The following is a 23,625-nucleotide window of genomic DNA, read 5'->3' as shown; positions in this document are numbered from 1 at the left end:
TTTAGATGGACATTTCTTTTAGTATCTTTCAGCTTAAGGCCTATGGAGTGCTTCTACAGGATTGCTCAGAAAAGGAAGTATGTTGTTAGGCTTGTGCGTGCTACAAAGGAGTCAGTGTTTCTGCTAAAAAACACACAGGGCTCTGCAAACCCTAAAGAAAGTCTGAAAGCCACTTGTTCTGCTGTAGTTCTTTCAAGAAGCATTCCTGTTGCACTTGTTCTTAGAGATAGTACGTGCTTCCTAACAAGGTGCCAATGTAACAAATTGCTTTGCTAAGGCATGCTTGAAGCTGCCAAGCCCTATCAGCATTTGACAGCAGGTGATAACGTACAAGTCCAGCACAAATCAATTTACAAACAATCTTTTCATGCAACTGGAAGGTCAGTGACTGTGCTGGAGTTGGGGGAGACGTGAGAAAATGAGTAAGTACTCTCTACCTAACTGGCAAAAAGCACATAAGGGGCAGAAACCGACTATGCGGAGCACGATGATGCCATGACTACTAGAAGCAACTCTTGATTTACCTGCATGGTAGATACAAAAATCCTGGGCTCCTTGTAGCAGAAGTTTCTTTGCCTTCAGCCCCACTCCGACCAGTACAAGCAAGCCTGCAATTAAACATGCTAATAATCATGTTGTTCTACACTGTGTGCCTTAGTTTTGATTGACATGTTTGTCAATAGTGCAAAAGCAGTGAATCTCACTAGAAAGAATCTGAATGCTCTACAGTGTGTGAGGTTTTGCCAAATCTCTGGAAGCTGCTGTTAAATCTCTGGCTCTACATTATGGACTCTTTGGATAATAGGGCTTTAACTAGATGCCTCAGCTAGAAGCTTGGATATCATTCCAGTATTTCCTGCTAGTTGTAGGAGTTGTATTTCTGTTGGAAGGTGACCAAAATGAGAGGAAAGGAAAGCTTATTTTTTGACAGATAGCTCCACTAAAAACTGGCCTTCTTCCAGCTCTGGCACAGCACCGCTTGCAGTACTGGCGGTGTAGTCAGCTGTGTGGACACATCTGTATCCACAGTTGGACAAGAAATTACTAACTTCATTTAATGTTGTTGTTTGTTTCTCATATGAGCTATGTCATAGCTCATAGTCTTCCCTAAAATGGGGCGTGAAGTGATGTTATGATGTTTGCTCTTCAAAAGACATTGCCTAGGAAGTTGAAGCTGAGGCACATTTAGGAATAAGGAAACAAACCTTAGTTAAAGATCATGCTGCAACCTCTAGTTACCTCTTATGAATGAGGTGGGTTGAAGCCAGTTGAAAAGTAACCCTGCTAAAGAATGTGTGTCAGAAAGGGATTTTGACCCGTTACGGCTTTGCCAGCAATGAGTAATTGTTGTTGTGAAAGCTTTCGAGCTGGGGTGGCCAAAAATGTCTATCTTAAGGAGGATCACAGGCTGGCCAAGCTAGTAAGGATTGTTTGAAGGTCACATCTAAGAAGAAGGGAAAACTTGCTTATGAACATCCCCGACTGTAACTTAATTGCTGAAACTACAATGAACAAGTAACTAGTTTATTCATGAGCTCCTAGAAAACAAAGAACAGTCAGCATAGATCTGTCACAGCAAGATACATCCAAGCAGCTTAATGTGTTTCTGCAATACGGTGAGCTACACCTTTATCTTTGTGCTGCAGCTTTTGATATTGCCTCACAAGGTGCCTCTTTGATCAGCCAAGTTGAGATGAAAGCCCTGGAACAAGGGGAGGCAGCTTCAGAAATGGCACTTGATGAAGGTACCGTCAATCTGGAAACACCTCCACCTGGGCTTTGTAGAAGACGAGTGAAAGTATTGGCCACCAGCAAAGACTTGGATGGTGGAACAGAAAGCATGCTGTGAAGTACAGCAGATGACACCATCTGGAGCGCAGGAGGTGCAAGGTTGGTTTAACATCAAAATGACGAATACGAATTAAAGCACAAGGCAGAGATAAGCTATGGCTGTGAGTGGAGGAGGGGAGCTGGCGAGCCAGCCTGCTCGGGGAACGAGCATCGGGGCAGATGCCGCGTATCCGCCGCGTATCCGCCGCGTACCGCAGACCACACACTGTGGTGTTCGGACAGCAGCTGCCGCCGGGCACGTCCGCTCAGCGACACCGGCGGAGCTCCGGCCCGAGGGCCGCCACCGGGGTCTCCGTTCGCGGTACGGGCTTCCCTCGCCCGCTCCCACGTGGAGCGGGGCGGCGGCGCCTGCGCGCTGGGGCAGCCGCCGCTGTGACCGAGCTCACGTAGCGAGCGGCCCGCGCCGCCCCTCCTCGCGCGGGACGGGAGCGGGGTGGGCGTGGCCTGGCAGCCTATAAAAGCTTCCGCGGGGCCGTGCGCGCGCGGTCGGTTAAGTCCCCGGGCAGGTCGCGGCCGGCTGTTCCCGGCGCCGCCGCCGCCACTCAGCGCCGCGTCAGCTGCCTCCGCCGCCGGCCCCTTCGCTCAGGTGAGGCCCGGCCGCCCCTCGCTTTTCGCTGGCGGTGGCAGGGTGGGTCACGGGGACAGGGCGGCGCGCCGTGAGGGGAGCGTCGGGGTCCGGGCGAGGTGGGGGGGGTGCGATACGTGGCAGCGCTCCGCTGACGGCCCTCTCGGCGGGGGACCGGTGCCCTGGCCCTTCCGGCAGTTACGTAACGGGAGCCGGCGGCAGCCTCCGGAGGGGGGCGGGAGGGCGCCGGTCCGCCCTGCTTCCCCGCAGCTGGTAGACTAAACACTGCCGCCTCCGCCGCCTCCTGTCGCCAGTCGCCGCCGTGAGGCCCGTTCCACGCGCCCGCCGTCTGAACGTGGCTGCGGGCGACTCTGAGCCCCCCACCCCGAGGCCCCCGCCCAGCTCGCCTCCCTTCTTGTCCGGGGTGCGCGGCACAGGTGGGCTCCCGCCCGCTGGCCCCACCCCGGCTTTGTGGCACCTCCGGGAGCCGGCTCTCGGTGTCTCCAGCCGGGGGCTGCTGCTGTAGCGTTACAGGCAGCTACGTGCGTCTGCTGGCCCACTTGGGTGTGTTGCCTTAGGGGTTCCAGGGTGCCGGAGCACTGAGGCGATTTCATGCTTGGATGATGGAAAGTTACTTTGCATTAAGCACTGAAGGAGCTGCCCTGGTTGTCACACACTATGTTTGTAACCACAGGAGCTGTGTGTAGTAATTACATCGTGAGGAATAAGGCTTATCTTGATTTCCCTCTCTACTGCTTGGGGTTGGATTCAGCCAATTGCATTACATGAAATTTTGTATGTAACTTTGCCATAAGATATGCCCTTGAGTAGGTGTCTTGATAGGATCTAACCTGACTAGAAGGAAAAACTCCAACATGGAGTCTTAAGGATGCTGTTGAATAAAGAGAGAATAAAAAAGTCATATATGTTTAGAGTAAACCAGTTTACCTGAGAAGCTGAATGGGCTTAAAGATACATCAGGGTTACAGAGAGAAGGTATCAAAAGGATTGTCCAGTTTTCAGTTTCAGACGGGTTGTTTTCTGGTGAACTCGGTAAGAGGAGTTGCAGAGTGTTAAGTGTTCACCTGTGTTGGATATATAAGCATTCAGCGTTCAAAAGTTTTAGTAAATTAAAGAAGCAATCTGTTATAGCAGGTAGATAAATGCAGCTTCTCACATGCCAAAGGCTGTTCAGCTAAGCATGCAGGCAGCACTCTGGCAGGGGTGGAAAGTAAAAGTAATGAGTTCCCAGTTTGTCTGGGAAGCGGAGGCCTGCTTTTGGGGTAAGCGATGTTTTCTTACTGTTCTGCGCCCATTACTACTTTTGGATCGTTGCTGGATGCATTTGGGTGTTTTAAACCATACCGCAAAACATTTAATTTGACCTAGAGTTCTCTTGTTGCTGTTTGTGTGCTAACAGTACTGATTTCCCCTCCCCTCAAAACCTCCTTGGATTCAGAGTAACAGGGATGTACCTAAACCTTGCTCTGCTAAGGGTGTCAGTTCTGCCATTTAAGCACAGTGATTGTGGCATAGGTAGGCACATTTCTTCTAGCTGTTAATTCATTTAGAAACTGAAGAAGCAGCACCATTTCATGAACTGATGTCCAGTAGCAGTGCTGTTCTAAGCTATTTGCAATCTGTGCTCTTCGTGTGGGGTGGTATATCTGATAACCAAATCTGAAATGAGTGTGTGTGTGTGTGTGTGGAGGGGGAATCACTAACTTGCCTCCTAGCAAAAAAGCTGATGTTGATTAGTTCCCTTTGTTAACTCGCTGTGTAGCCCTGCACTTGATTGGGTGGAGACAGGAGCTGCTGCAGAAGCTTCTGTTGAATAGCCTTAAGAGCTATGCATGGAGCCAGAAGAGAGAGCGGCTTTATGACCTGTAGAGGTTTAAACACCACTGCATAATGAATGGTTTTAAAATCATAGCATTTAAAGCTATGATTTTTGAGGTGTGCAGTTTGAAAAACAGAAATGATAGCTAACGAGTAACAGTGTGGAAGGAGTGAGGATAAATAAGAGGTTTATGGGAGGAAAACTGCCTCTTATGTTGAGGTTGATACAGATAAGGAAACTGAATTTTTTGTTAAAAAAAAGAGGTGTCTCAAGAATATACTTCTTGAAAATTACTTGATAAATTGTGTCTGTTTAACTCGAGGAAAGATGGTAAATAAAGTCTGTGTTGGGACAGCATATTAGTTGTCACTTCTGCTCTGTGTTTCTAGGCAGTGTTCTTGCTCCAGAGGAGCAGACTCTCTGCTACTGCAGAGCCACCTACGGGGCTATGTCTTCAGCCTAAAGAGCACTTATCTGTTCCTGGTTTCAGCCTGTGATCATTGGGGTTGTCCTGCTTTTTTTACAGTCACTCTTAAATTCTGAAAACATTCAGTGTATCTCTATAGCTATTCTGCTAATCCTTGAGCAGAAGGATAAATAGAAGGATAGCCTTCTCCTTGTTGCATCTGTAAGTGCTCTGCTCCATTGCCAGCGTTCTTTGTCTTGGCTTAGAAAGTTAAAATAACTGGGCTCTGAAAGGGCTTGGTCCATTCAGTCTTGATCTGGAAGTTCCTTGGGTACAAATCTGTGTATGAACACACCTGCTGTACAGTCAGACTCATGAATGTTGTTTTCAAGTTGTCAATAATGATACTTAAAGCACATGACCTACTTGAATCTAAAGTTGATTGTCATGTCTTATTAGATTATATTACTTATACGTATGATTACTTGTATTAAAACTTTGCCATTGAAAAGAAATTTAAACCATGCCATGTTCTTTTGTTAGCAGCATTTCTAGAAACTATTTCTTCTTTCACTGCTTAGATCTTAATTTTAAAACAATCTTTAAGCAAATATAATGTGCTAGAAAACTTAGGGAACTGTACTCTAATGTTTCTGTCCTGTGGCACTGTTAAGCAATGATGACAGCTAAACTGTCTTGATACTTGGTACTTAGCCTGGGAAAGTTCTTTCCTTTTGAGTAGTATTTCCAGTTGCATCATGTCATGAGTCTATAACTTCAGTTATCCTTGAGACCAGAGAGGTTTAGTGCAGTGAACAGCTATTATTCCTGGTGCCCCTTCTCCAGCTCAGTTTAACAGATTATTTTATTTTACTTTTACATGCAGTGGGATACAGTAAGGATTGTGAGAGTGGACCAGTGTTTAAATTGAAAGTTGAGGCTGTTGGTGATACAGTTTTGACTCCTGGCCTTGCAGCATACTTGAGTAGGTCACTTATTTCTTGGCTAAATAAAGTATCTGTTTTGGAATTGAATTAGAGCTATTCCAGAATAATTCCGTACTGAAGTACACCCTCAGTTTCCATTTTCTATTGTGTTTTCTGGATGCTGGTAAGCACCTGGGAGCTTGGCACTGGCAGTGAGGAGACTTGTATAATCAGCATCTTTAGTTAAATGTTTCAGTCTTCGGTCACCTATTAGTGAGACCTTGGTTTTGTGAGGTTGTATGTGTAGTTTGTTATAACTCCACTTTTTCTTCTGCTTGTATGGATGCTACGTACATGCCCACACTCATATGACTCTTGCAGCCTGTTTTACTTATAGAGCAGAGCTGAGATCTATAAAAGTCCTCAAAAAAACCACTTGTTAAGTTTCATAGTTTGAAATGGCATTTGTTGTGTATCCCTACTGTTCAGGGAATCCTGTGCTGTGCTTGGCAATACCATTCCTATAATTGTTGCTTTATTTGTCTGTTTGTTCTTTGCTAGTTTCCCCATTGTTGTTGTTTTTTGTTTGGTGGAGTTTTTTTGCCTTGGTGGGTTTGTTTAGTGGGTTTTGGTGGGGTTTTTTTTTTGTTTTTTTGTGGTTGGTTTTCTTTTTCCCTGCGTTGCCATGTTTTACTGTTTTCAAGCTTACCAAATTGCTTCTTGTGGGAAGTCAGAAGAGAGGATTTTCATCTTGTTTTACTTCATGTCACTGACAGGAAGATATTAAGCCTACTTATTTGGCAGCTTGTGTATCTGAGAGATTTCCAGCATCTATCTTAACTGAGCTTTATTGTCTTTGATTTGGGAACCTGTGGCTGATCCTTCTGCAGTAGTTTTGAAAGCTGTGCTACTTAGCAACTGCTGTTAGGGCAGTGAAAGGTTGGCTGGCCACTGCCTTGAGCTCTGTTTGCAGCTCTCTGAATTCTCTCTGGCAAGGAAGTCATCGTGGGTGGCTGAAAGCTGTTATGGGAGACTGAGTCCCTGCAAGTGACAGAAAATCTTCAGACTGCGAGAAGAAAGAAAGATGAAGTTGGACATGACCTCTAGATATCATCTAGCCTAGCCACCTGTTTGAAGCTGGGTGAGCTTGGAGGTTAGGTTTAGGCTGCGTGGGGGCTTGTCCAGTTCAATTTTGAAATCCTTCCAGAAATGGGAAATCCAGTTTCTCTGGGCAATCTCTTGTAGTGCCTAATTGCTGTCATTGAGAGAAACTTTTTCTTTTTACCGCCTTAGAATTTCCCTTGTTGCAATTTGTGACCATTACCATGCACTCACCGCTTTGTGCTTGTGAAGGTGTGAGGAAGGAATAGAGTTGCAGCTGTGTTTGGAATCAGCACAGAACTGGAGTAGACTGTAAAAGCAGGTGGAGAAGAGGAAGAACTGTTCCCAAAGCATGCTATTCAGACTGGCTTTGAGGCGTCATTCTATTGACTGAGGTGTCACCAAGACTGTCACAAAGAGCAGTAGGTGGAGAGAAGACCACCTGTCCACCTGCTGCTCCAGAAGGTGTTTTCATCACCCTTTTGGGTTTTTTTTTTTTTTAGTTTCGTTAATAATACTGATTAATAATAAAAGGTAAACTTCCTGAAGCTGCCCTTTTGTTTCACTGAGTGCAGTAAACAAAATAGCTCAATGAATTCTGAGTACTGACAAGGTTGGCAAATATTTATCATGTAGTAGAACTGTGTGTGCTTTGTTATTGATTCACAGATATATTGGCTTGAGTGCTGAATGAGCAGGACGTGTTTGGCTTTCTGCAGAACAAAATATGAATTGAGCCGTGTTTTTAAAAGTGCAGGTATACATCAGTGTACTTGTGCATGTGGATACAGCTGCTTTAAAGTAAAGAGTGCAAGGAGATTTGCCAGCAAGAAAATTTGCTTCTAGGTGTGACCTCCTAATTTACAGCAGTTACTCAGTTGGAGCTCTTTTTTAATGGGACTGGCACTAGTCACAGGAGACGTAGGTACAGTTGTATAGACCATACCTAGGATCCTTGGCATATCCTGAAAACTAGGTGAGTCTTAAAGGCTGGCTGGAGGTTGTATATTTGTTCATTGTGTTTAGGGCTGGGTTTTCACAAATGGGTTAAACCTGTACTGCCACCAGAAGCAACAATTTTGCCTTCCTTTGCTATCTTTGGCTACCAGTTCCTGCATCTAAATTGCCTTCTTGTACTGACCTGAATGCTACATAGCTACATAGTGAACTGTATCAGAATTGAAGTTTGGATGAAATGAGCTTTTGGGGGAAGTTTTGTTCTATTACTTATGTTTGAAATAATCTGATTTAGCTTGTTGCCTGGCTGCCTGTGGAGGGGATGAGGTGAGGAATGATGCTGTGGACAACAGGGCTGGTTTAGAGTGTTGGTGAGGCAGAGGCACCTAGCTCAGTTGAGGAAAAAGCAGGGCTCCAGGCTTTTCTCTCCAGATTTTTACTTTACAACTTGCTTTGTAACAGCAAATGTGTCAGAATATTTCAGCACTTCAGTTGTGGTCATACAGATTCAGATGACGTAACAGGAGGAGTTAGTGCTGTTTTCTAGGCTTGTGTGGGTTTATTGTTGTTCTTGTTAGTGCCAGTGAAACTGAACTTGTCCTGTCCAAGAGGCAGGACACAGAGTCAGTAGATCTAAACCTGAGTACTGGTCTTTCTGTAGTGCTAGAGGTGGAGAAGAAATGGAGGAACTGCTTCCTGACCTTTCAGGTGCAATGTCAGGAAAGATCCTGTACTCTGAAGACAAGGGAATATTTCCTGTTAATACCTCAACTTGTGGGTGGAATAATTTTTTTGGATGTAGCTTTTGTACTTGCTGACTTTGTTTACACCTTCCTTGTGTGATGGCATGCCTGGGTTTATGTTGTTTGCTATCAGTACTGTCAACTCAATCAGAAACATATTGCTTCCTTCCCTAACTAGGCCAAACCACTCTGTGGCTGGGCTTCCTTTGTGATGTTGCCTTTTTTTTTTTTTTTAAACTTTTTTCCTTCATTAACTGTCTTGCCATTAGAAGAGTTGTAAAATAGTTTCTGTTAGTACAGGTGGCTGTTTTCATTTTTCTGAGCAGATAAAATGCATGAAAGTTTAAGCTTTTGTATTTGTAAAGAAGTAAATCTTGTGCATTCCAAGACAGCATAATTACTTTTCAAGTATGCAGTAGCAAGGGAGTCCTGTACTGTTAGAAGGGTTCAGGATCTTGAAAAGCTGAAGGCTTGGCAGCTGTTTGTGGGAGAAAGCACTGCCTGTGAGTCTACTATGGACTTACCCAGGGACTAACTGAACCAGCTGACAGAGAAGCGTTTTGTATAGTGTATGGAGGTTCGCTTCATGTTGGTGGCAACTGAAGAGCATTCTGCAAGTAACTTACTCTGTGGACTGGTTGTGTAGGGTTTTCATTTTGACCTGTTCATCTTTCTGACTGATCAAAAGAAACTTTTTTTTTTTTGTCAGTGGGTGGATGAACCTGATAATACGCTCTTTTAACTTGGTGTTAGGGTTTTCTCAGTGTTTGATCTTGGCATTTTTGGTTTGTTTTGAGAAGCAGGTCTATCTGCAATGTGTCTTAGATGTCAAAAAGATGAAGCATGCTTGTGAAGACACTGTCTCCAAGCTGTTATTACTTCTCTTACCACACGGAAGTATAAGAAAGTCTGCAGAAGAAAGTTCAGTCCTCTGAGAGCTGCTCAAGCTCATAAGATTCTGCTACCTCAAGAGCTAGTGGGACCCCCAAGAGAATAAGCTGTCTTTTTTGAAGGTAGATTCAATTCTCTGGTGAATAGGGATTTTTCTTTTTTTTTTTTTTTTTTTTTTTTTTACCTACTTTGTTTCTTTCATAGGTACGTGGCGAGGTAACAGCTATGGCATTCAACAAGATGTGGTATACCGTAGCCCTTGGACTTCTGCTGCCTTTCTCTTATGCCCATACGGACTTCTTCACTTCCATTGGTGAGACATGCTTTGGTGTATATGTTGCGTTACCAAGGCATTTTTGACTGCTTTCTGCAGTGATGTGTTAATGGCATCCAAGGCTTTAACTGGTACAGAACTAAGTCTCCTTACTATTTCTCACAACCTTACTGATTTCTGTCTTTTGAGAGAAACATGTTTTGAGTTAAATCAGTCCAGTTAGTCTAATGACCCAGGCTTGTCCTTGTATTCATCATGTATTCTTATAGGTATTTGATTATAAGCAAAATTTTTGGTGTGGATAGTTGCACATACATAGAAGCAAAATAGCTGTTAAGGGTGCATAATGATGGCAGTATGTCAGTGTAGTCTCTCTTGAGTTCTGATGGCCTGTGACACAGCTGAAGCTGTGGGCTTTATCACTTCATGATGAACCAGTTCAGCTGCCTGCTTGCAGGAAATGAAACAATTATTAATTAATAGCAGGGTCTGTTATGGGACCCGTTGAAGTCATGCAAGTAACCTTAAAACACTGGATTAGTACTGTATATCAAACATGATGGTTTTGTATATTTCTGTAGCTTTGTCTGTATTTGCTCTACATTATGTATGCTTGGATGAAAGATTATTTTGTTGCAACCTACTTCCTTTTCCAAATGAATCCTGAATTAGTTCTAATAATAAATATGTGATATTACATTAATTTCCATGGCAACGAGTTTGGTTCAACATGAGATTTTTCTCCTTCAGAAAAAAAATAAAAGGCAAGAAGTCTGACTCGGATACTCCTTCAGGATTATTTAAGCAAATACAGAAGGACTATAGGAAAGAAAGAGTTGAAGAGAGAAAGTAGAAGAGAGGAAGAATACCTCTAATTCACAGGTTTATTGTTTCTCCTTGTCTAACCAAACTAATTTGTTTTCTAGGTCATATGACAGACTTAATTAATACAGAAAAAGATCTGGTGGTGTCACTGAAAGATTATATCAAGGCAGAAGAAAGCAAGCTGGAACAGATCAAAAAGTAAGCGGCTTGTTTTGTAATGCTAGTAGTTAATAATTTGAGTCCACCCTTACATAAAAAGTGCTTCCCAAGGCTGATTACATTTGTGGAATTTTCTTCTGAGGCAAAGCTTAAACTAGTATGATTTGTTGGGGTTTTGTCCTAAGTTATTATCTCCAAGCCATTGGTTTGTTTTATGCAGCTTTCTAATGATGAGATCTAATTGACTTGCCTTTTGTACGGTACCTTCACTTTAGGACTCCTGCTTGTTTGAGGGTTTCTCATCTTTCAAAACTGTATATGAATCTGTGCTTGAGCATGTTTAAACAGTTTTAGATAGATGCATGGGTTTTATTTTAGAATTTGTGTATTACATTCTACTATTCAGGAAGAAAGATACTTCTGTCAGACTATATTTATTTTTATCACTTAAAATATAGAGTTGGAATTGTTCTACAGAAGTATATTCTTTGCAGCTACAAATTAAGATAGCAGCATGCCGATTGGATATCCAAAAGTGTATAGATAAAGCTTATCATATAAGCATTGCAGCTGTGTTTTTACTATATTAGAAGTGCTCACTGTCAGGACAGAAAAACTAAAATAACTGTCACAGAACCACCTGGAAAGAAACGCTAGCATCATTTGTTGAGCTCTGTACTTTGGCTGAAGCGTATTGGTAGCTTGTGTTGACATCAACTGAGTGGAAGGTGGTAATTAACTGAAATGCAGAGGATGGCTCACACCTTGTGGGTGGCTTGTGGTGGAGACTTTCATGAAACAAACTACATGAAAGAAATCCTGGCCTTGTGGTTGTGTCTCATGGTTGCAGTGATTTTCAGCTGCTCATTAGGTTTGATAGTCATGCAGTGAGAAATACATAGTGGATTTAATCACATGCAATGTGAATGCACAATTTTTTGACATCGGTTTCTTCAGTCTTTGGCTTGCTAGTAGCTGAAGTTGGTTCATGGGAGCACTTTGAGCATTCCATTTTGGAGGTAGCCCCTTTACACATGTTGCTGCTGGCAAGAACACAGATGGCGGCGGTCAGAGTGTAGGAAAACCACTAAAGACGGGGTGGGAAGAGTGAATGCAGACAGTGGCACCTTTAACAGCTGTAAACATCTACCTGTCTCAGGTAAAGCAGGCAGACTGAATTCAGGCATATCACTTTCTGGAACAAGCCAAATGCTGGCTTATCTGTAGAGTTCCCTCCAGGCTACAGATGTTATTTGCTTTATATTGGTGTTGATGTTTGGTATTTTCTTTGGGGTGTGGCTTTTTTAACACTAATTTGACCTGGGTTTAGGGCGTTGTTACATGTCTTCGTGTTTTAGATCTGCATTATTTAGGTTAGAGGAAGTTTGCTTGCTTTGCGGACATGTAATAGCATAGTGCTGGTGCTTACAGCGTGACTGATGTGCTTCCTGACTTGAGACTGGAGCAGGCTTCCTGGAAGTTTCCATTAAAATGACAGATGAACAACAGTAGTTGTTGAAAAGTGTGCTTGTTTCAGTGTGCTGGAGTTGTGAATGGGTTATGTTGCTAATGGTGTTAGAGAGCTTGGTGGAGTCAGAACTGTAGCGCCAGAAATTTGACCTGGGCTCCTCATTTGGGAATGTGAGAACTGTATGTTTGTTAATATTAGCTTACTGTATGGAAGGCAGTTTTGTGGTGGGAGGTAAGGGGTTATCATGGATTTAAAGGTGTGTGTCTAAAGGTAAAACAATTTGAGGCAAGCATTGAAAAATAAAAGATCAAACATGCAGATAAAGCTTGGTTTTGATTAGTCCTGCATGAAGACTCATAATGGAACTGGGTGGCATATACTGCATTGGGTATTTGTTGGAAGGAGTTAATTCAGCCATGTTCTAACAAAGACTGCAAGAGCAACACAAGATCTAGGCTGCAGCTGGGGAAAAAGACATAAAAAAACCAAAACAACAACCAAACGACAAAAAAATTTGCCCCTTTTGTTCTTTCTAGGAAAGCTTTATGTATAGATAATGTAAAAGCTTGCAATTTATATTGGGGTTTTTCTTAGTGGAGACAGTTGAGTAGCTTGAAATCAGTTTTATAGAGTATTGGCAGACTTTTAAAAGAGACTTTAATGAATGTATATTTTCACTATAGATGGGCGGAGAAATTGGATCAGTTGACAGATACTGCTACAAAAGACCCAGAGGGATTTTTGGGACATCCTGTAAATGCATTCAAATTGATGAAACGGCTTAACACAGAATGGGGTGAGCTGGAGAGTTTGGTTCTGAAGGACATGTCAGATGGTAAGTGTGCCTGTGGCAAGAACAAGGATCACATTATAATTGCTTTTACTTGACTATGTCTTTCACATGTAATGGCTTGAATTAGATTTTTAAGTCTTTTGAGGTGTCTTCATAAAAAAATGATCCTAGAAGACCTGCCATTTTGTTGTCAGTGTGCTATAATTTGAGCTTTACAAGAATTTAGGACTGCAGTGTTTCAGCTGAATAATTCCCTTGGGTGCTTTAAATTTTGCAAAGGATCAGGGCTTGCTTCATATATTCTTCCACTTCTTGCAAACAAGTATTTTAGGAAATTTCATCTCTAAGTACAATAACTCCTTTGAAGAGAAAAACAGGCAACACACTTCTAGTGCAAGACATGGGGTTGTCTTTGGGTATGATCAAGGGTTGTTGCTGGTAATATGCCCACAGTTGTCTGATGATTCAAAACTTGAATGCTGGCAGAGACTAAGCATTTGTGGAACTGATCTGAACTACTGTAGTAAACATTTCTACTTCAGCAATAATAGAAGCTCTTCAGTAGGCAGTAGGATATAAAAAGTTGACTGTGAAAGACACTTAACAGCAAGGAAGCTGGGATGATTACATATGACCTGTGAGAATCTTTCTCTACAACTAATACCAGGTGTAGGTTTTTAGTAAGAGCTAATAAAGTGTAGCTTTAAAAAAGACTCCCATTACCTTATCCAAGGATTCAGCACATTCAACTTTGCTGTTGCTTCTGTGAGGAACTGAATACGCCACCTGAAAAGGCTCTGCGCTTGCCAGCCAGAAATCTACACCAGTGCATCTTAAGTCCATCTTCTGAATGGGATGTGTTTTAAGAAAGCTGTCAGGAGAAAGGAAAATACTGGGAAAGCACGGTGTAGTAAAAGAAAGGATGCATGGCAGTGCAAGAATATGGTATTTTTTTAAAGCAGGAACTTCTTTCCATAAACTAATAAATAGTGTTATTGGGTATGAATAGTTAAAAAGTACTACTAGAGTGTGGCAAAAATCATAAATTTGGCCAGTTACTATTTTGGGGATGGTTTTACAGCTAGCTGAGTGTTGCATACTACGCTTTATCTGGTTTTGCTCATACTGCTTAGTTTTCTGCTGGTCTGTGTTACATAAATTTAACAGCCATCATATTAGATTGGATATAAGGAAGAAATTCTTTACTGTAAGGGTGGTGAGGCACTGGAATGGGTTGCCTAAAGAAGTTGTGAATGCTCCATCCCTGGCGGTGTTCAGGGCCAGGTTGGACGAAGCCTTGGGAGACATGGTTTAGTGTGAGGTGTCCCTACCCATGGCAGGGGGTTGGAACTAGATGATCTTAAGGTCCTTTCCAACTCTTAACTATTCTATGATTCTGTATTGGCACTGTCCTTAGTTAACACTGTGAAGCTTGTTGTGCTTCAGGATCTTGGGACAAGAGTTTGAGTAGAAAAGTTACTTTTTTTGAAAATGCCAGTGGCTGTCAGTTTGTTCAGACTTGGTGGCCTTTGTTGTTGCTGTTCCACTTTTGGCTGCTGGTTCTGCCCTTGTACCAGGATGCTGGTTCTGCCCTCCTCAGCTGCCCATCTGGCTTTCTGGAGTTCTGTTTTCCTCATCAGTGCAAACAGCTCACCAGCCTCTTGACTGTGCAGAAGCAGAAGGGGAAAAATAGCATCAGTTCTCCCACTGGAGAAAGGATAATATAGTAGCTCTGCAGGAGGGCCCTTCAAGTAACAGCAGTAGCAGTGTGTATGTGTTCACCAGAGAGGAGTAGGAACCTTTCATAATGTGTGACTCTAATGACCGGGGAACAGTTCGTAGAATACTTTTTTCCTTTATAGAACCTGCTTGTCTTTTCTATAAATGTCACCCTGGTGGCTCTTCAGAGAGCCCCTAAGTTGGTTTTGTTTTTTTTATATTGTTCTTTTGATTTCTTTTCACATACACACACAAATATTTTAAAATGCTGACTTTTTAGCGTGTCTTGACTTCAGTTCAGAGTTGCAGGAAGATGGCTCTTGAGAAACCTTTTAAACCTTGTTTGTTTCCCAAGTTTCTGTGTGAATATGTTAATGTCCAAGTCTGGAAAGTAAGTAAGTTCGTAGTGGCTCCTGAGTTGCCTAAAGCCTTGTCGAAAGCTGTTTGCAGTCAAGACATCAGCGGTTTTGTTTTTCATCTTTTTATTGGCCAGCCTTATCTTTACACTGCTATTCTTAGCACTGTTTGTTTTTTCCTCTTCTAAATTATTTGTAAATTCTATGTTACTAAATGTAAAGCCTTTTGAAAGGCAGATTGAGTGGAATGTTTGCAAAAACTACCAATATATTATCCAATATATTATCTGTAATGTTCTCCATGGGGGGGTGGTCTTTTCTGTTGTACATAACTTAAAAAAAAAAAATAAGCCCACAAAAATAAACCCAAAACCAACAACAAAACCCCCCAAATGCAAAATATCATGAAAACAAACCTATTAAGACAAGAATAGTTTCTATGTGAAACCAAAGGGGTACTCCCACAGTGTTTGTTGGTGCTCTGCAGGGCTAATGGCCCTTAAAATGTTAGCTTTCTGTGGAGCAGGGAGTCATTTCATGCGTAGAATTCATAGAATTCTCAGGACAAAGAAGACCAAGTGTTTCCTTGACTTTCCCAGGCTTTATCTCCAACATGACTATCCAGCGGCAGTTTTTCCCAAATGATGAAGATCAGACTGGTGCAGCAAAAGCTCTCTTGCGGCTTCAAGATACGTATAATTTGGATACAGATACCCTCTCAAGAGGGAATCTTCCAGGTAAGACTTATGGATGTTATTTTCAGAAGACAGTGAATCTCTGTTAAATGTCCTGATTATAAATCATTTGATTATGTTCCATCTTCCATCTGTGTGGTGTAACAGTAGGAAAATGTTTGAGCTAGCTAATACTTTATGAAAAGCGGCATCATGTGGGTTGTTGAACATAGGTTGGTATAGGTGTCAGTTTTAATTCTGCCACACATCAAGAGAGACGAACTTGTTGCTTCAGGCTGTGCTGGTAAAGAGAAACCAGGAAGAGCTGACCCACTCTGACATACTGTTGGAGTTGTTGGTGCGGTGGTTCTGTTGGAAACTTTATCCACTTGGCTTCCCTGCCTGGTGGGCTTCCTTATGCCAGTACACATGGATAAAACATGCTGCACAGAATGCAAGTTTCTTTCTGAATTGAGACTCTTTTGTCCTGTCATTCTCCTCAGTCTACTCACATGCTCGTTTTCTGCTTGTGCTAGAACTTGAAACTTTTTGTTTAGTTGAAGTCTGCATCTTTCTTCTACTTACTGTAACATAATGCAGTGTTAATAGTTTTTATTAAAAAATGGATAGCAGTAAAATTTTGGTCTGGATGAGGATTTTCCTTAAGTAGTTGTGTGCTGGCAGATAGGTAGTTTTTCTGCACAGTGTAATGCATTCTAACAAGACAGTTCTATCACTTATTATCCCTTTCCCTCTGATTGGTAAGACAGACCTGTCGGAATGAAAGAAGTTTCTTTGAGCTTAAACTTCATGAAGTGTATAAACTGAAAAACAAAAGAGAGCACACACAGATGAGCTTATGTGGCATTACATGAGTAAATCTTTATTGGGTTTATGTGCAAGAGAAGACACACTTCTTTCTTGTTAGAAAACTCTCTGCTGTGTTTTTGTTGTTTCCTCTGTTTAAAAATAGTACCGTGCCAACTGGCAAACAGTCAAGTCTGTATAATCCATCTGTGTTTTTGCAAGTGCTCATTGTGATCAGATGAATAATAAAATTAAGGGGAATTTGCTTTATGTGTTATAACTTTGCTTTTCGGTTTAGTTCAAGACAGTCTCAAAGACCTACAGATTCATTCTAATGCAATAAGCAGTTTGTTATTGGTTTCTTAAATGGCACAAAAATACAAGAAGTGCTTTGGGTGGACTGTAGCTTATTGCTTCTTTTGAGGCAATAAACTGTCCAGACTGTATGAAATAAAGTGTAATTGCAGAACCTAAAAGTTCTGGAGTGTAAACCGGAATAGGTTAGTCTCTTCAGAGCTCCAGAGAGGAACATCCCATAAAGTCATTTGTGCTCCATTTGTTTTTCTTTCCAGGGAATTTTTGCCAGGTTGACAAGTTTTGATCAGAATCTTAACTACTATCAATATGGTTTATTAATCTTCTTTCCTGCATTACGGGGTGTGCTGTTTCTTTATATTAGCTATCAACCATATTTGATGATGTGTTAAGCACTCTTGTAAGAGTTGTCTTTTTATGTGTGGATGTTGCATTGCTTCTACATGTACCAGCTATGGCCCTGCAGCCTGTTACTCATTCAAGAGAATCTCTTTAAGAGCACTCCACCACCACCACGCCTGGTTCCCTAATGTCTGTTATTTTAGAGTTTGCAGCTTTGCGCTTAGAAAACAAACCACTGGCCGTCCACAGGATGGACCACAAAGTGTTTAATTAGCAAACCCAAAGCTGTTCCGTGGGATACTGTGTTTCATGGGTTGTCTCTTGCCCTGGGTTCAGCAGTAGCAGTCAGTTTTTCTCCTTCTTGGTAGCTGGTGCAGCGCTGTGTTTTAACTTTCAGCCTGGGAACAGAGCTGATAACACTGATTGTTTTTAATTGTTGCTAAGTAATGTTTATTCTGGCCAAGGACTTTGTGAGTCTCGTGCTCTGCCAGGGAGGAAGGGAGGCCGGGAGGAAGCAGAGACAGACACCTGACCCAAGCTAGCCAAAGAGGTATTCCATACCACAGTACATCATGCCCAGGGAGGTAACTGGGAGTTACCCGGAAGGGCACGGGTTCTCTTCAGGGGGGGTCGAACTCATTCGGCGAGTGGTATTGTATTCTCTTCCCTTGTTATTTTCTCCTATCATTATTATCATTGGTGGTAGCAGCAGTGATTTGTGTTATACCTTAGTTACTGGGCTGCTCTTATCTCAACCCGTGGGAGTTACATTCTCTCAACTCTCCTCCCCATCCCTGGTGGGGGGGGGAAGGAAAGGAAGAAGAAGAAAGGGGGGGAGTGAGTGAATGAGCTGTGTGGCTGGGTTAAACCACAACATCTCTTTCAGCTATTTAATTTCTTAAGGCATGTCTTCAACAGAATGCTCTTGTTTGAATGCAGCTGTGGGAGCTGCTATTAGAAACTCCGGATGTATTAAGATGTAATCATGAATGTAATTTTAGCTGTAAAACCAGCAGATCCTATGTCTTTGTTACAAGATTAAATTTGGTTTTACATTGAGCCTCCATTTACAGTGGCAAAAATAGGAATCTGTAATTTGCTTGCTGGTGCTTTAATCTTTCAGAGGTCTCTTCAAATGTTTCTAAAAATTACTGACTTCAAAAAATCTTAAGCAGCTGGGAATTTACTGATGTTTTCTTTTTCCTTCCCCACTATGTTGTTGCTAACAAGATGTGCTTCAGTAACATTTTGAAAGTGATAATGTGAAGAAGTCTTTGAAAACAGATTTCTGAAGCTTTGTATTTGGCTTACTATTGCTGTTGCTCAAAGTGTTGGTGTTCTGAAGAAGGAAGGTTTACCTTATGTAATTTTTCACTAATGGTAAAGACATTTAGCCAGTTGCTGGTATTCTGGCAATGGAAAACTGCATCTAACCGCTTCTGTGTTCTGCCAAGTATTTACAGGCTTTAGATACTTAAACTGAGTCTTCAGTAAATAGCTACCACAGAAGAGAGATGTTGAAGAACAGAAATAAACTGTGCTGTAAAAAATAAGAAATAACTGAATGTTACTCTGAAGACTGGTTTGGAATTCTGTGTAAATCTGTGTGTTCTGTTTTAAATACAGGTGTGAAGCACAAATCCTTTTTAACAGCTGAAGATTGCTTTGAGCTGGGAAAGATTGCCTACACTGAAGCTGATTACTACCACACCGAGCTCTGGATGGAACAAGCTTTGAAACAGTTGGATGAAGGAGAAGTGTCTTCTGCAGATAAAGCCTACATTCTGGACTATTTGAGTTATGCCGTGTATCAGCAGGGGGATCTGGGCAAAGCCATGATGCTCACCAAACGCCTTCTAGAGCTGGGTATGTGGAAGGTCTGCAGCTCACCAAAATACAGCTCTGTGCTTGAGCAGGTGCTAGTTATGGTTTTGTACTGAGGAGTGTGGTCTTGCCTGTATTCTGAGTTGCATGTAGGTTTTTTTAATGGATTATTACTGACATTACCATTAACATCTTGATGCGTAGTTTTCAGTAAAATAAGACTTGTATTACTGTAAATCATATTTTGCTATTGTATTTTTAGATAGACAGTTACAGTCTCTACTATGTCAGAAAGTGCATTGGTTAAGGATTGCTGCTTTTTATTGAAATATTTTCTGTTTCCTGTCACTGTTGGCTTCTAAGCATTTACTTGTTTTAGTCACTACTGTCTGAAATTTGGTTCTCTTACTATATCTTACTTGCTGATGTTGAGATTACTTCCCCTTAGGTACAAGTAAGAACAGAATTAATGAACTTGAAACTAAATTGGTGATACCAAAATCTCTGCCGGTTATTTAAATGCAAATTAAGCATACTTGAGATGAAAAGACTGGGAAAATAAGAAATACAGAATGCAATACAGCAAGTTTAGATTCTGTTTTTTTAAACTATGAAAAGTGTTTATGTTTCTCTAAATACTCCAGTAAGGGACTGTGTAAGGGATGCTGTGGGAAGTTCAGAACAAAACCTAATCTAGCAGAGGCTACTGAGAATAATTTATTAATGAAATGAAGCTAATCCTGTAAATTTAGTCACTCTTACAAGCTTCATCACCAGAAATCTTAATTCTCATCATCAGGGAAGTTTTTAGGTTTAAAGCCAGTCATGCTGTCCCAGCATTTTTCCTGTCTAGTTCCCTTGTCTGTCCCTTGCTGGTGAGATTGGCTGGAGTGGTCAAACCCTTTTTCTTAGTGTTTGGATCTCTATGTGTACTGAGGATCCAGGCCTCACAGTAAGCAGTCTCCAAACTGGATGAGTTGAGATCAGCTCAGAAAGCTCATTTCATGTTTTCCTGCAGATAAGTAAGGATGAGCGCATGCTGCAGGCTAGCATTGCTTCCAGCTTAGCTCAGTCTTTTAGCTATCCTGTGAGTGCTTTCAAACCAAAGTACATGCTTCTGTTTTCTATTTGAGAAGCAGCAGTGTGCATCTGCTTTCTTTTTATTTTTGTAAGAAGCCTCTTCTGGATCCTTCTTAAAATTGGAAACTTGCCAGTGATATTTGTCTATTTCTTTGTCAATAGATCCTGAGCATCAAAGAGCAAATGGGAACATGAAATATTTTGAATATATAATGGCAAAAGAAAAGGAAGCAAACAAGTCCAGTACAGATTCAGAAGACCAAATGGAGAAGGAAACTGAGGTTAAGAAAAAGGATTACCTGCCTGAGAGAAGGAAGTACGAAATGCTGTGCCGTGGGGAGGGTCTCAAAATGGTAAAGTAGAGTAGACTGTTTCCAAATGTATGAAACCAACTGTAGCCAAACATTGTCAAGAATTTGTGTGTGGCATGAAAGCAAGGAAGTTGTTACAGCAGTTGGCTGAGTGTGTGTAACTGAGGATTAGTGTGCGTTAGATTTCTTCCCTGTTTCGTTCTGTTCGGTAGACAAAAATAAATTCCGCTGCAGGCACTGCTGACTAACTTGAACGCACTACATAACTGTAATTAATTAAATAAGGATGCTGTGAGTCTACACACAATTGAATGAGGGTGGTGTTCTAGCAAAACCGAATATCTTTAATAGGACTGTGTAAACTACTGCTCATTGCAGTATTACAGAGTAACATTAATGTGCTGAAAGTACTAATTTCTCAAACTTAAAGCATCTCTTTAACATAACATTAAGGTAGGAAAAGTGAGTTGTTCCTGTCTCTTTTTATCTTAGAGGTATTAATGTTATGTGGAAGTTCTCTGATTGTCTTGTTTCACCTTGCTTTTAGACTCCTCGGAGACAAAAAAGACTCTTCTGCCGCTACTATGATGGAAACAGGAATCCTAGATATATTCTGGGCCCTGTCAAACAGGAAGATGAGTGGGACAAACCTCGAATTGTTCGCTTCCTTGATATCATCTCTGATGAAGAGATCGAAACTGTGAAGGAACTGGCAAAGCCAAGGGTAAATGCCTTACACTTTGTCTTTCGGAATCTCAAATTTCCTGTGTAATTTTCTATGTGAGTGTATGATTCTGTCTCCTCTTGAATGCAGATGTGTGTGCAGTGTGCTCACACATTGCTTTTCTCACCTTGCAGCTTGCGGTGACACACTTTTTGAAGGAGACAGTGGGGAAGTTGGAAATTGAGTAATTAAGACAGCCAGGAAACAGCAGTGCAGGACTGTTAGACTCTTCCAGCAGGCACAATTTCAGTGTGTGCTCTTTCAGATAAGGAGGAGAATGTTCTACAACAGAAAACATGCTGCAGCTAGGTTGCCTTGAAGTAGACCTGTCATCTAGTTTGTTTGTTTTGCTGCTTTTTATTTTTTGTTAAATCTGTATTTGCCAAATTTGTAATGTGGAGAAGAGTGCTGTCAAGGGAAGGGCAGCCATTCCTCTGGTCCTGGAATGCCACACTATTGTGTAGAGAAGAATGGTTGTATCTGCTGTTTGGTATAAAACTGACTTCTGTCTCCCAAGCTTTGAAGCTGCCTGCAGATGAAAGAGCTTCCAGAGGGCAGTAGTTAGTCGTATTCAGCTGCTTCATTGCAGTGCCAGCCCATCAAATCCTAAGTCAGAAACTGGATCCTGAGGTTCTTGTTTCTGAATGCAGAATAAAACAAGCCAGCTCAACTGTCAAGAGTAAACAGGAGCATCCAAGACAAACAGCAAACTGATGGAGTTGCCTTTTGTATCCAGTTGGTGTGACTGTGCATCTCAAGATGTGTATTAAAAATGTAGTTAGTTGATTTTTTTTTTTTTTGATCCATTACCAGTGACTTCTAAAATAAGGTTTAAACTTGTAGAAATACATTTTTCCTGTTTTTTTTATTTGTTTTTAGCCTAAATGGCTTTTTGGCTAGAGAGTGCTGAGCAAATAGAGATTAGGGGGATAAGTGCAGTAAGTACAGGACAGACTGTTGGCTTGGTCTGCAGTAAAGTAAAGCAATTGTTGGTTATACATGAGCACATCAAAGATGAGGCTGTCCTTGGTCATTTCACTGAGTACTCAGTAGCCTGAAGGTGATATTAAAGCTTATGTAAAGACTGCATTGTAATTCTGAAGTAACACTCTGAACTATAAGCGAGAAGTACAAGCAATTCTCTCCAGTTACCTGTAAAGCATCTCTTCCTGCTCTCTTGTCAGAGCTGCAAAAGCTCTGACATTACTGGCATATTCTGTGGAATATGACTGAATTGCTTCTTTGTGGAGTAGAAATAAGTCTTAGCACTGAAACTAAAAACCTATGAATTTGGTGGGTTTAACTTATGAACTTGCTGAGATAATTATTTTCCTGAAGAATAATTGGCTCATGGTAAAGACATGGAGCTCATTAATGTAGAGGCCGCTGTATGCAGTTAGTGTTCCACTTATTTCCTATGGCCAGAGGCCTTGCAGAGCTCAGTAAAAAGTGTAGCAAGAGGATTGTGTTTTTTGACACCAAGAGGTCATCTCCTTTGCGATGCTAAGGATGTTACCATTGCTGCCTCTCAGAAGACAGTGCTGTCTGATCTGTGCCCAGCCTTCTGCTATGCCAGCAGCATAAACTGGTAGGGTGAAGCCTTATTATTCAGCTTTGGGAGTCTCGCAGAAACTTGGTTCTTACATATATCTGCATGGGATGAGAGGAGAGGCAGCAGATTGATCAACCTGGTCTAGCGGGAGGTGTCCCTGCCCATGGCAGGGGGGTTGGAACTAAATGGTCTTTAAAGGTCCTTTCCAACCCAAACCAGTCTGTGGTTCTATATTAAAAGTTCCTGGTATCTTTTCTTGTTAGTAGGCATGGTGAGGCCTTGATTTAGTTAATTTATTTTAACAATAGAAACATACTTTGAATTGTTTGGGATTTAGTATGCCGTTTTCTGTCTCTTCCAAAAGTTGGGCTCTATGGCTGAATCTTTCCAATTATGAATGATGGAGAGTGTCTGATAGTACATGAACCAAGTTAAAAGGCATGCATAAGTTTTCCGCATCAGTGTTGATGTAGGTGGGATGGTGTCAAGTGAACGCAGCACTTGGTAAGAAAGGCCTTCAATCAAGAGTTCTGGCACTGTGTAACTTAGGAATACAATGTAAATATGTCTATGGACAAAGCAGTTAGTTTGTATTAGCAGTTAGTGTTAAAGTTGTTCAGTGCTGCTTGCGTTGTGAAAAGAATAAGAAAGGTAGGGTTTTATTCATCTTTCTCTTACACAAGATTGCAGTGTTGCCTGGATTCAATTTAACTGTAGAACTCGTCTTACATGTGCAAGACAGAGTGCTAACAAAGGTCCAATTGTACACATGCCATAATATTGTACTGCTTCCAGCAATATGAAGGAAATGAAAGCTTCTAGTTTACTTTATTCAGGCAACCGTTCTTCTTGCTGCAGAAATGAAAACATTACTTCCAGAAAACTTGATCTTTTCTAGTGCTCTGTTTAAAAAATAAACCAAACAAAACACACCTCTCTTCTAGTAAAACTGGAGACCCTCCCTCCTTCCCCGTCACTGGGGGTTGAATTTCCACCCCTTTCATAAAAGAAAACCCACTGCAAAATGTGACTGAGTGGCTTGTGTGGCAGCTTGCGTGACATTTCCCCCTAGGCTTCTGAATGGTCGGATTGCTGTGATGCAATATGTGCTTTGTAATG

The 23,625-nt window shown here is 41.7% G+C and overlaps 1 protein-coding gene across 3 annotated transcripts in view; it reads left to right on the top strand.

The window, feature by feature from the left end:
• The first annotated feature begins 2,300 nt into the window (after positions 1-2,300).
• P4HA1 (prolyl 4-hydroxylase subunit alpha 1) overlaps positions 2,301-23,625 on the top strand; it is a 35,869-nt gene continuing 14,544 nt past the window's right edge. For 2 of the 3 annotated variants that reach the window (XM_065671085.1, XM_065671084.1), the window contains exons 1-8: positions 2,301-2,437; positions 9,485-9,593; positions 10,481-10,577; positions 12,693-12,844; positions 15,477-15,614; positions 18,642-18,881; positions 20,082-20,272; positions 20,778-20,954. In XM_065671085.1, coding sequence (XP_065527157.1) covers positions 9,506-9,593; positions 10,481-10,577; positions 12,693-12,844; positions 15,477-15,614; positions 18,642-18,881; positions 20,082-20,272; positions 20,778-20,954 — 1,083 coding nt within the window. In that variant the 5' untranslated portion in view covers positions 2,301-2,437; positions 9,485-9,505. The remainder of the gene's footprint in view (positions 2,438-9,484; positions 9,594-10,480; positions 10,578-12,692; positions 12,845-15,476; positions 15,615-18,641; positions 18,882-20,081; positions 20,273-20,777; positions 20,955-23,625) is intronic. The other variant, XM_065671083.1, reaches the window with a different exon arrangement.

Source organism: Lathamus discolor, chromosome 3 (genome assembly GCF_037157495.1).
Source record: "Lathamus discolor isolate bLatDis1 chromosome 3, bLatDis1.hap1, whole genome shotgun sequence".
NCBI classification, from domain to species: domain Eukaryota; kingdom Metazoa; phylum Chordata; class Aves; order Psittaciformes; family Psittacidae; genus Lathamus; species Lathamus discolor.
The sequence above is the reverse complement of the archived record's forward strand: the minus strand, read 5'-3'. Positions and strand labels throughout refer to the sequence as shown.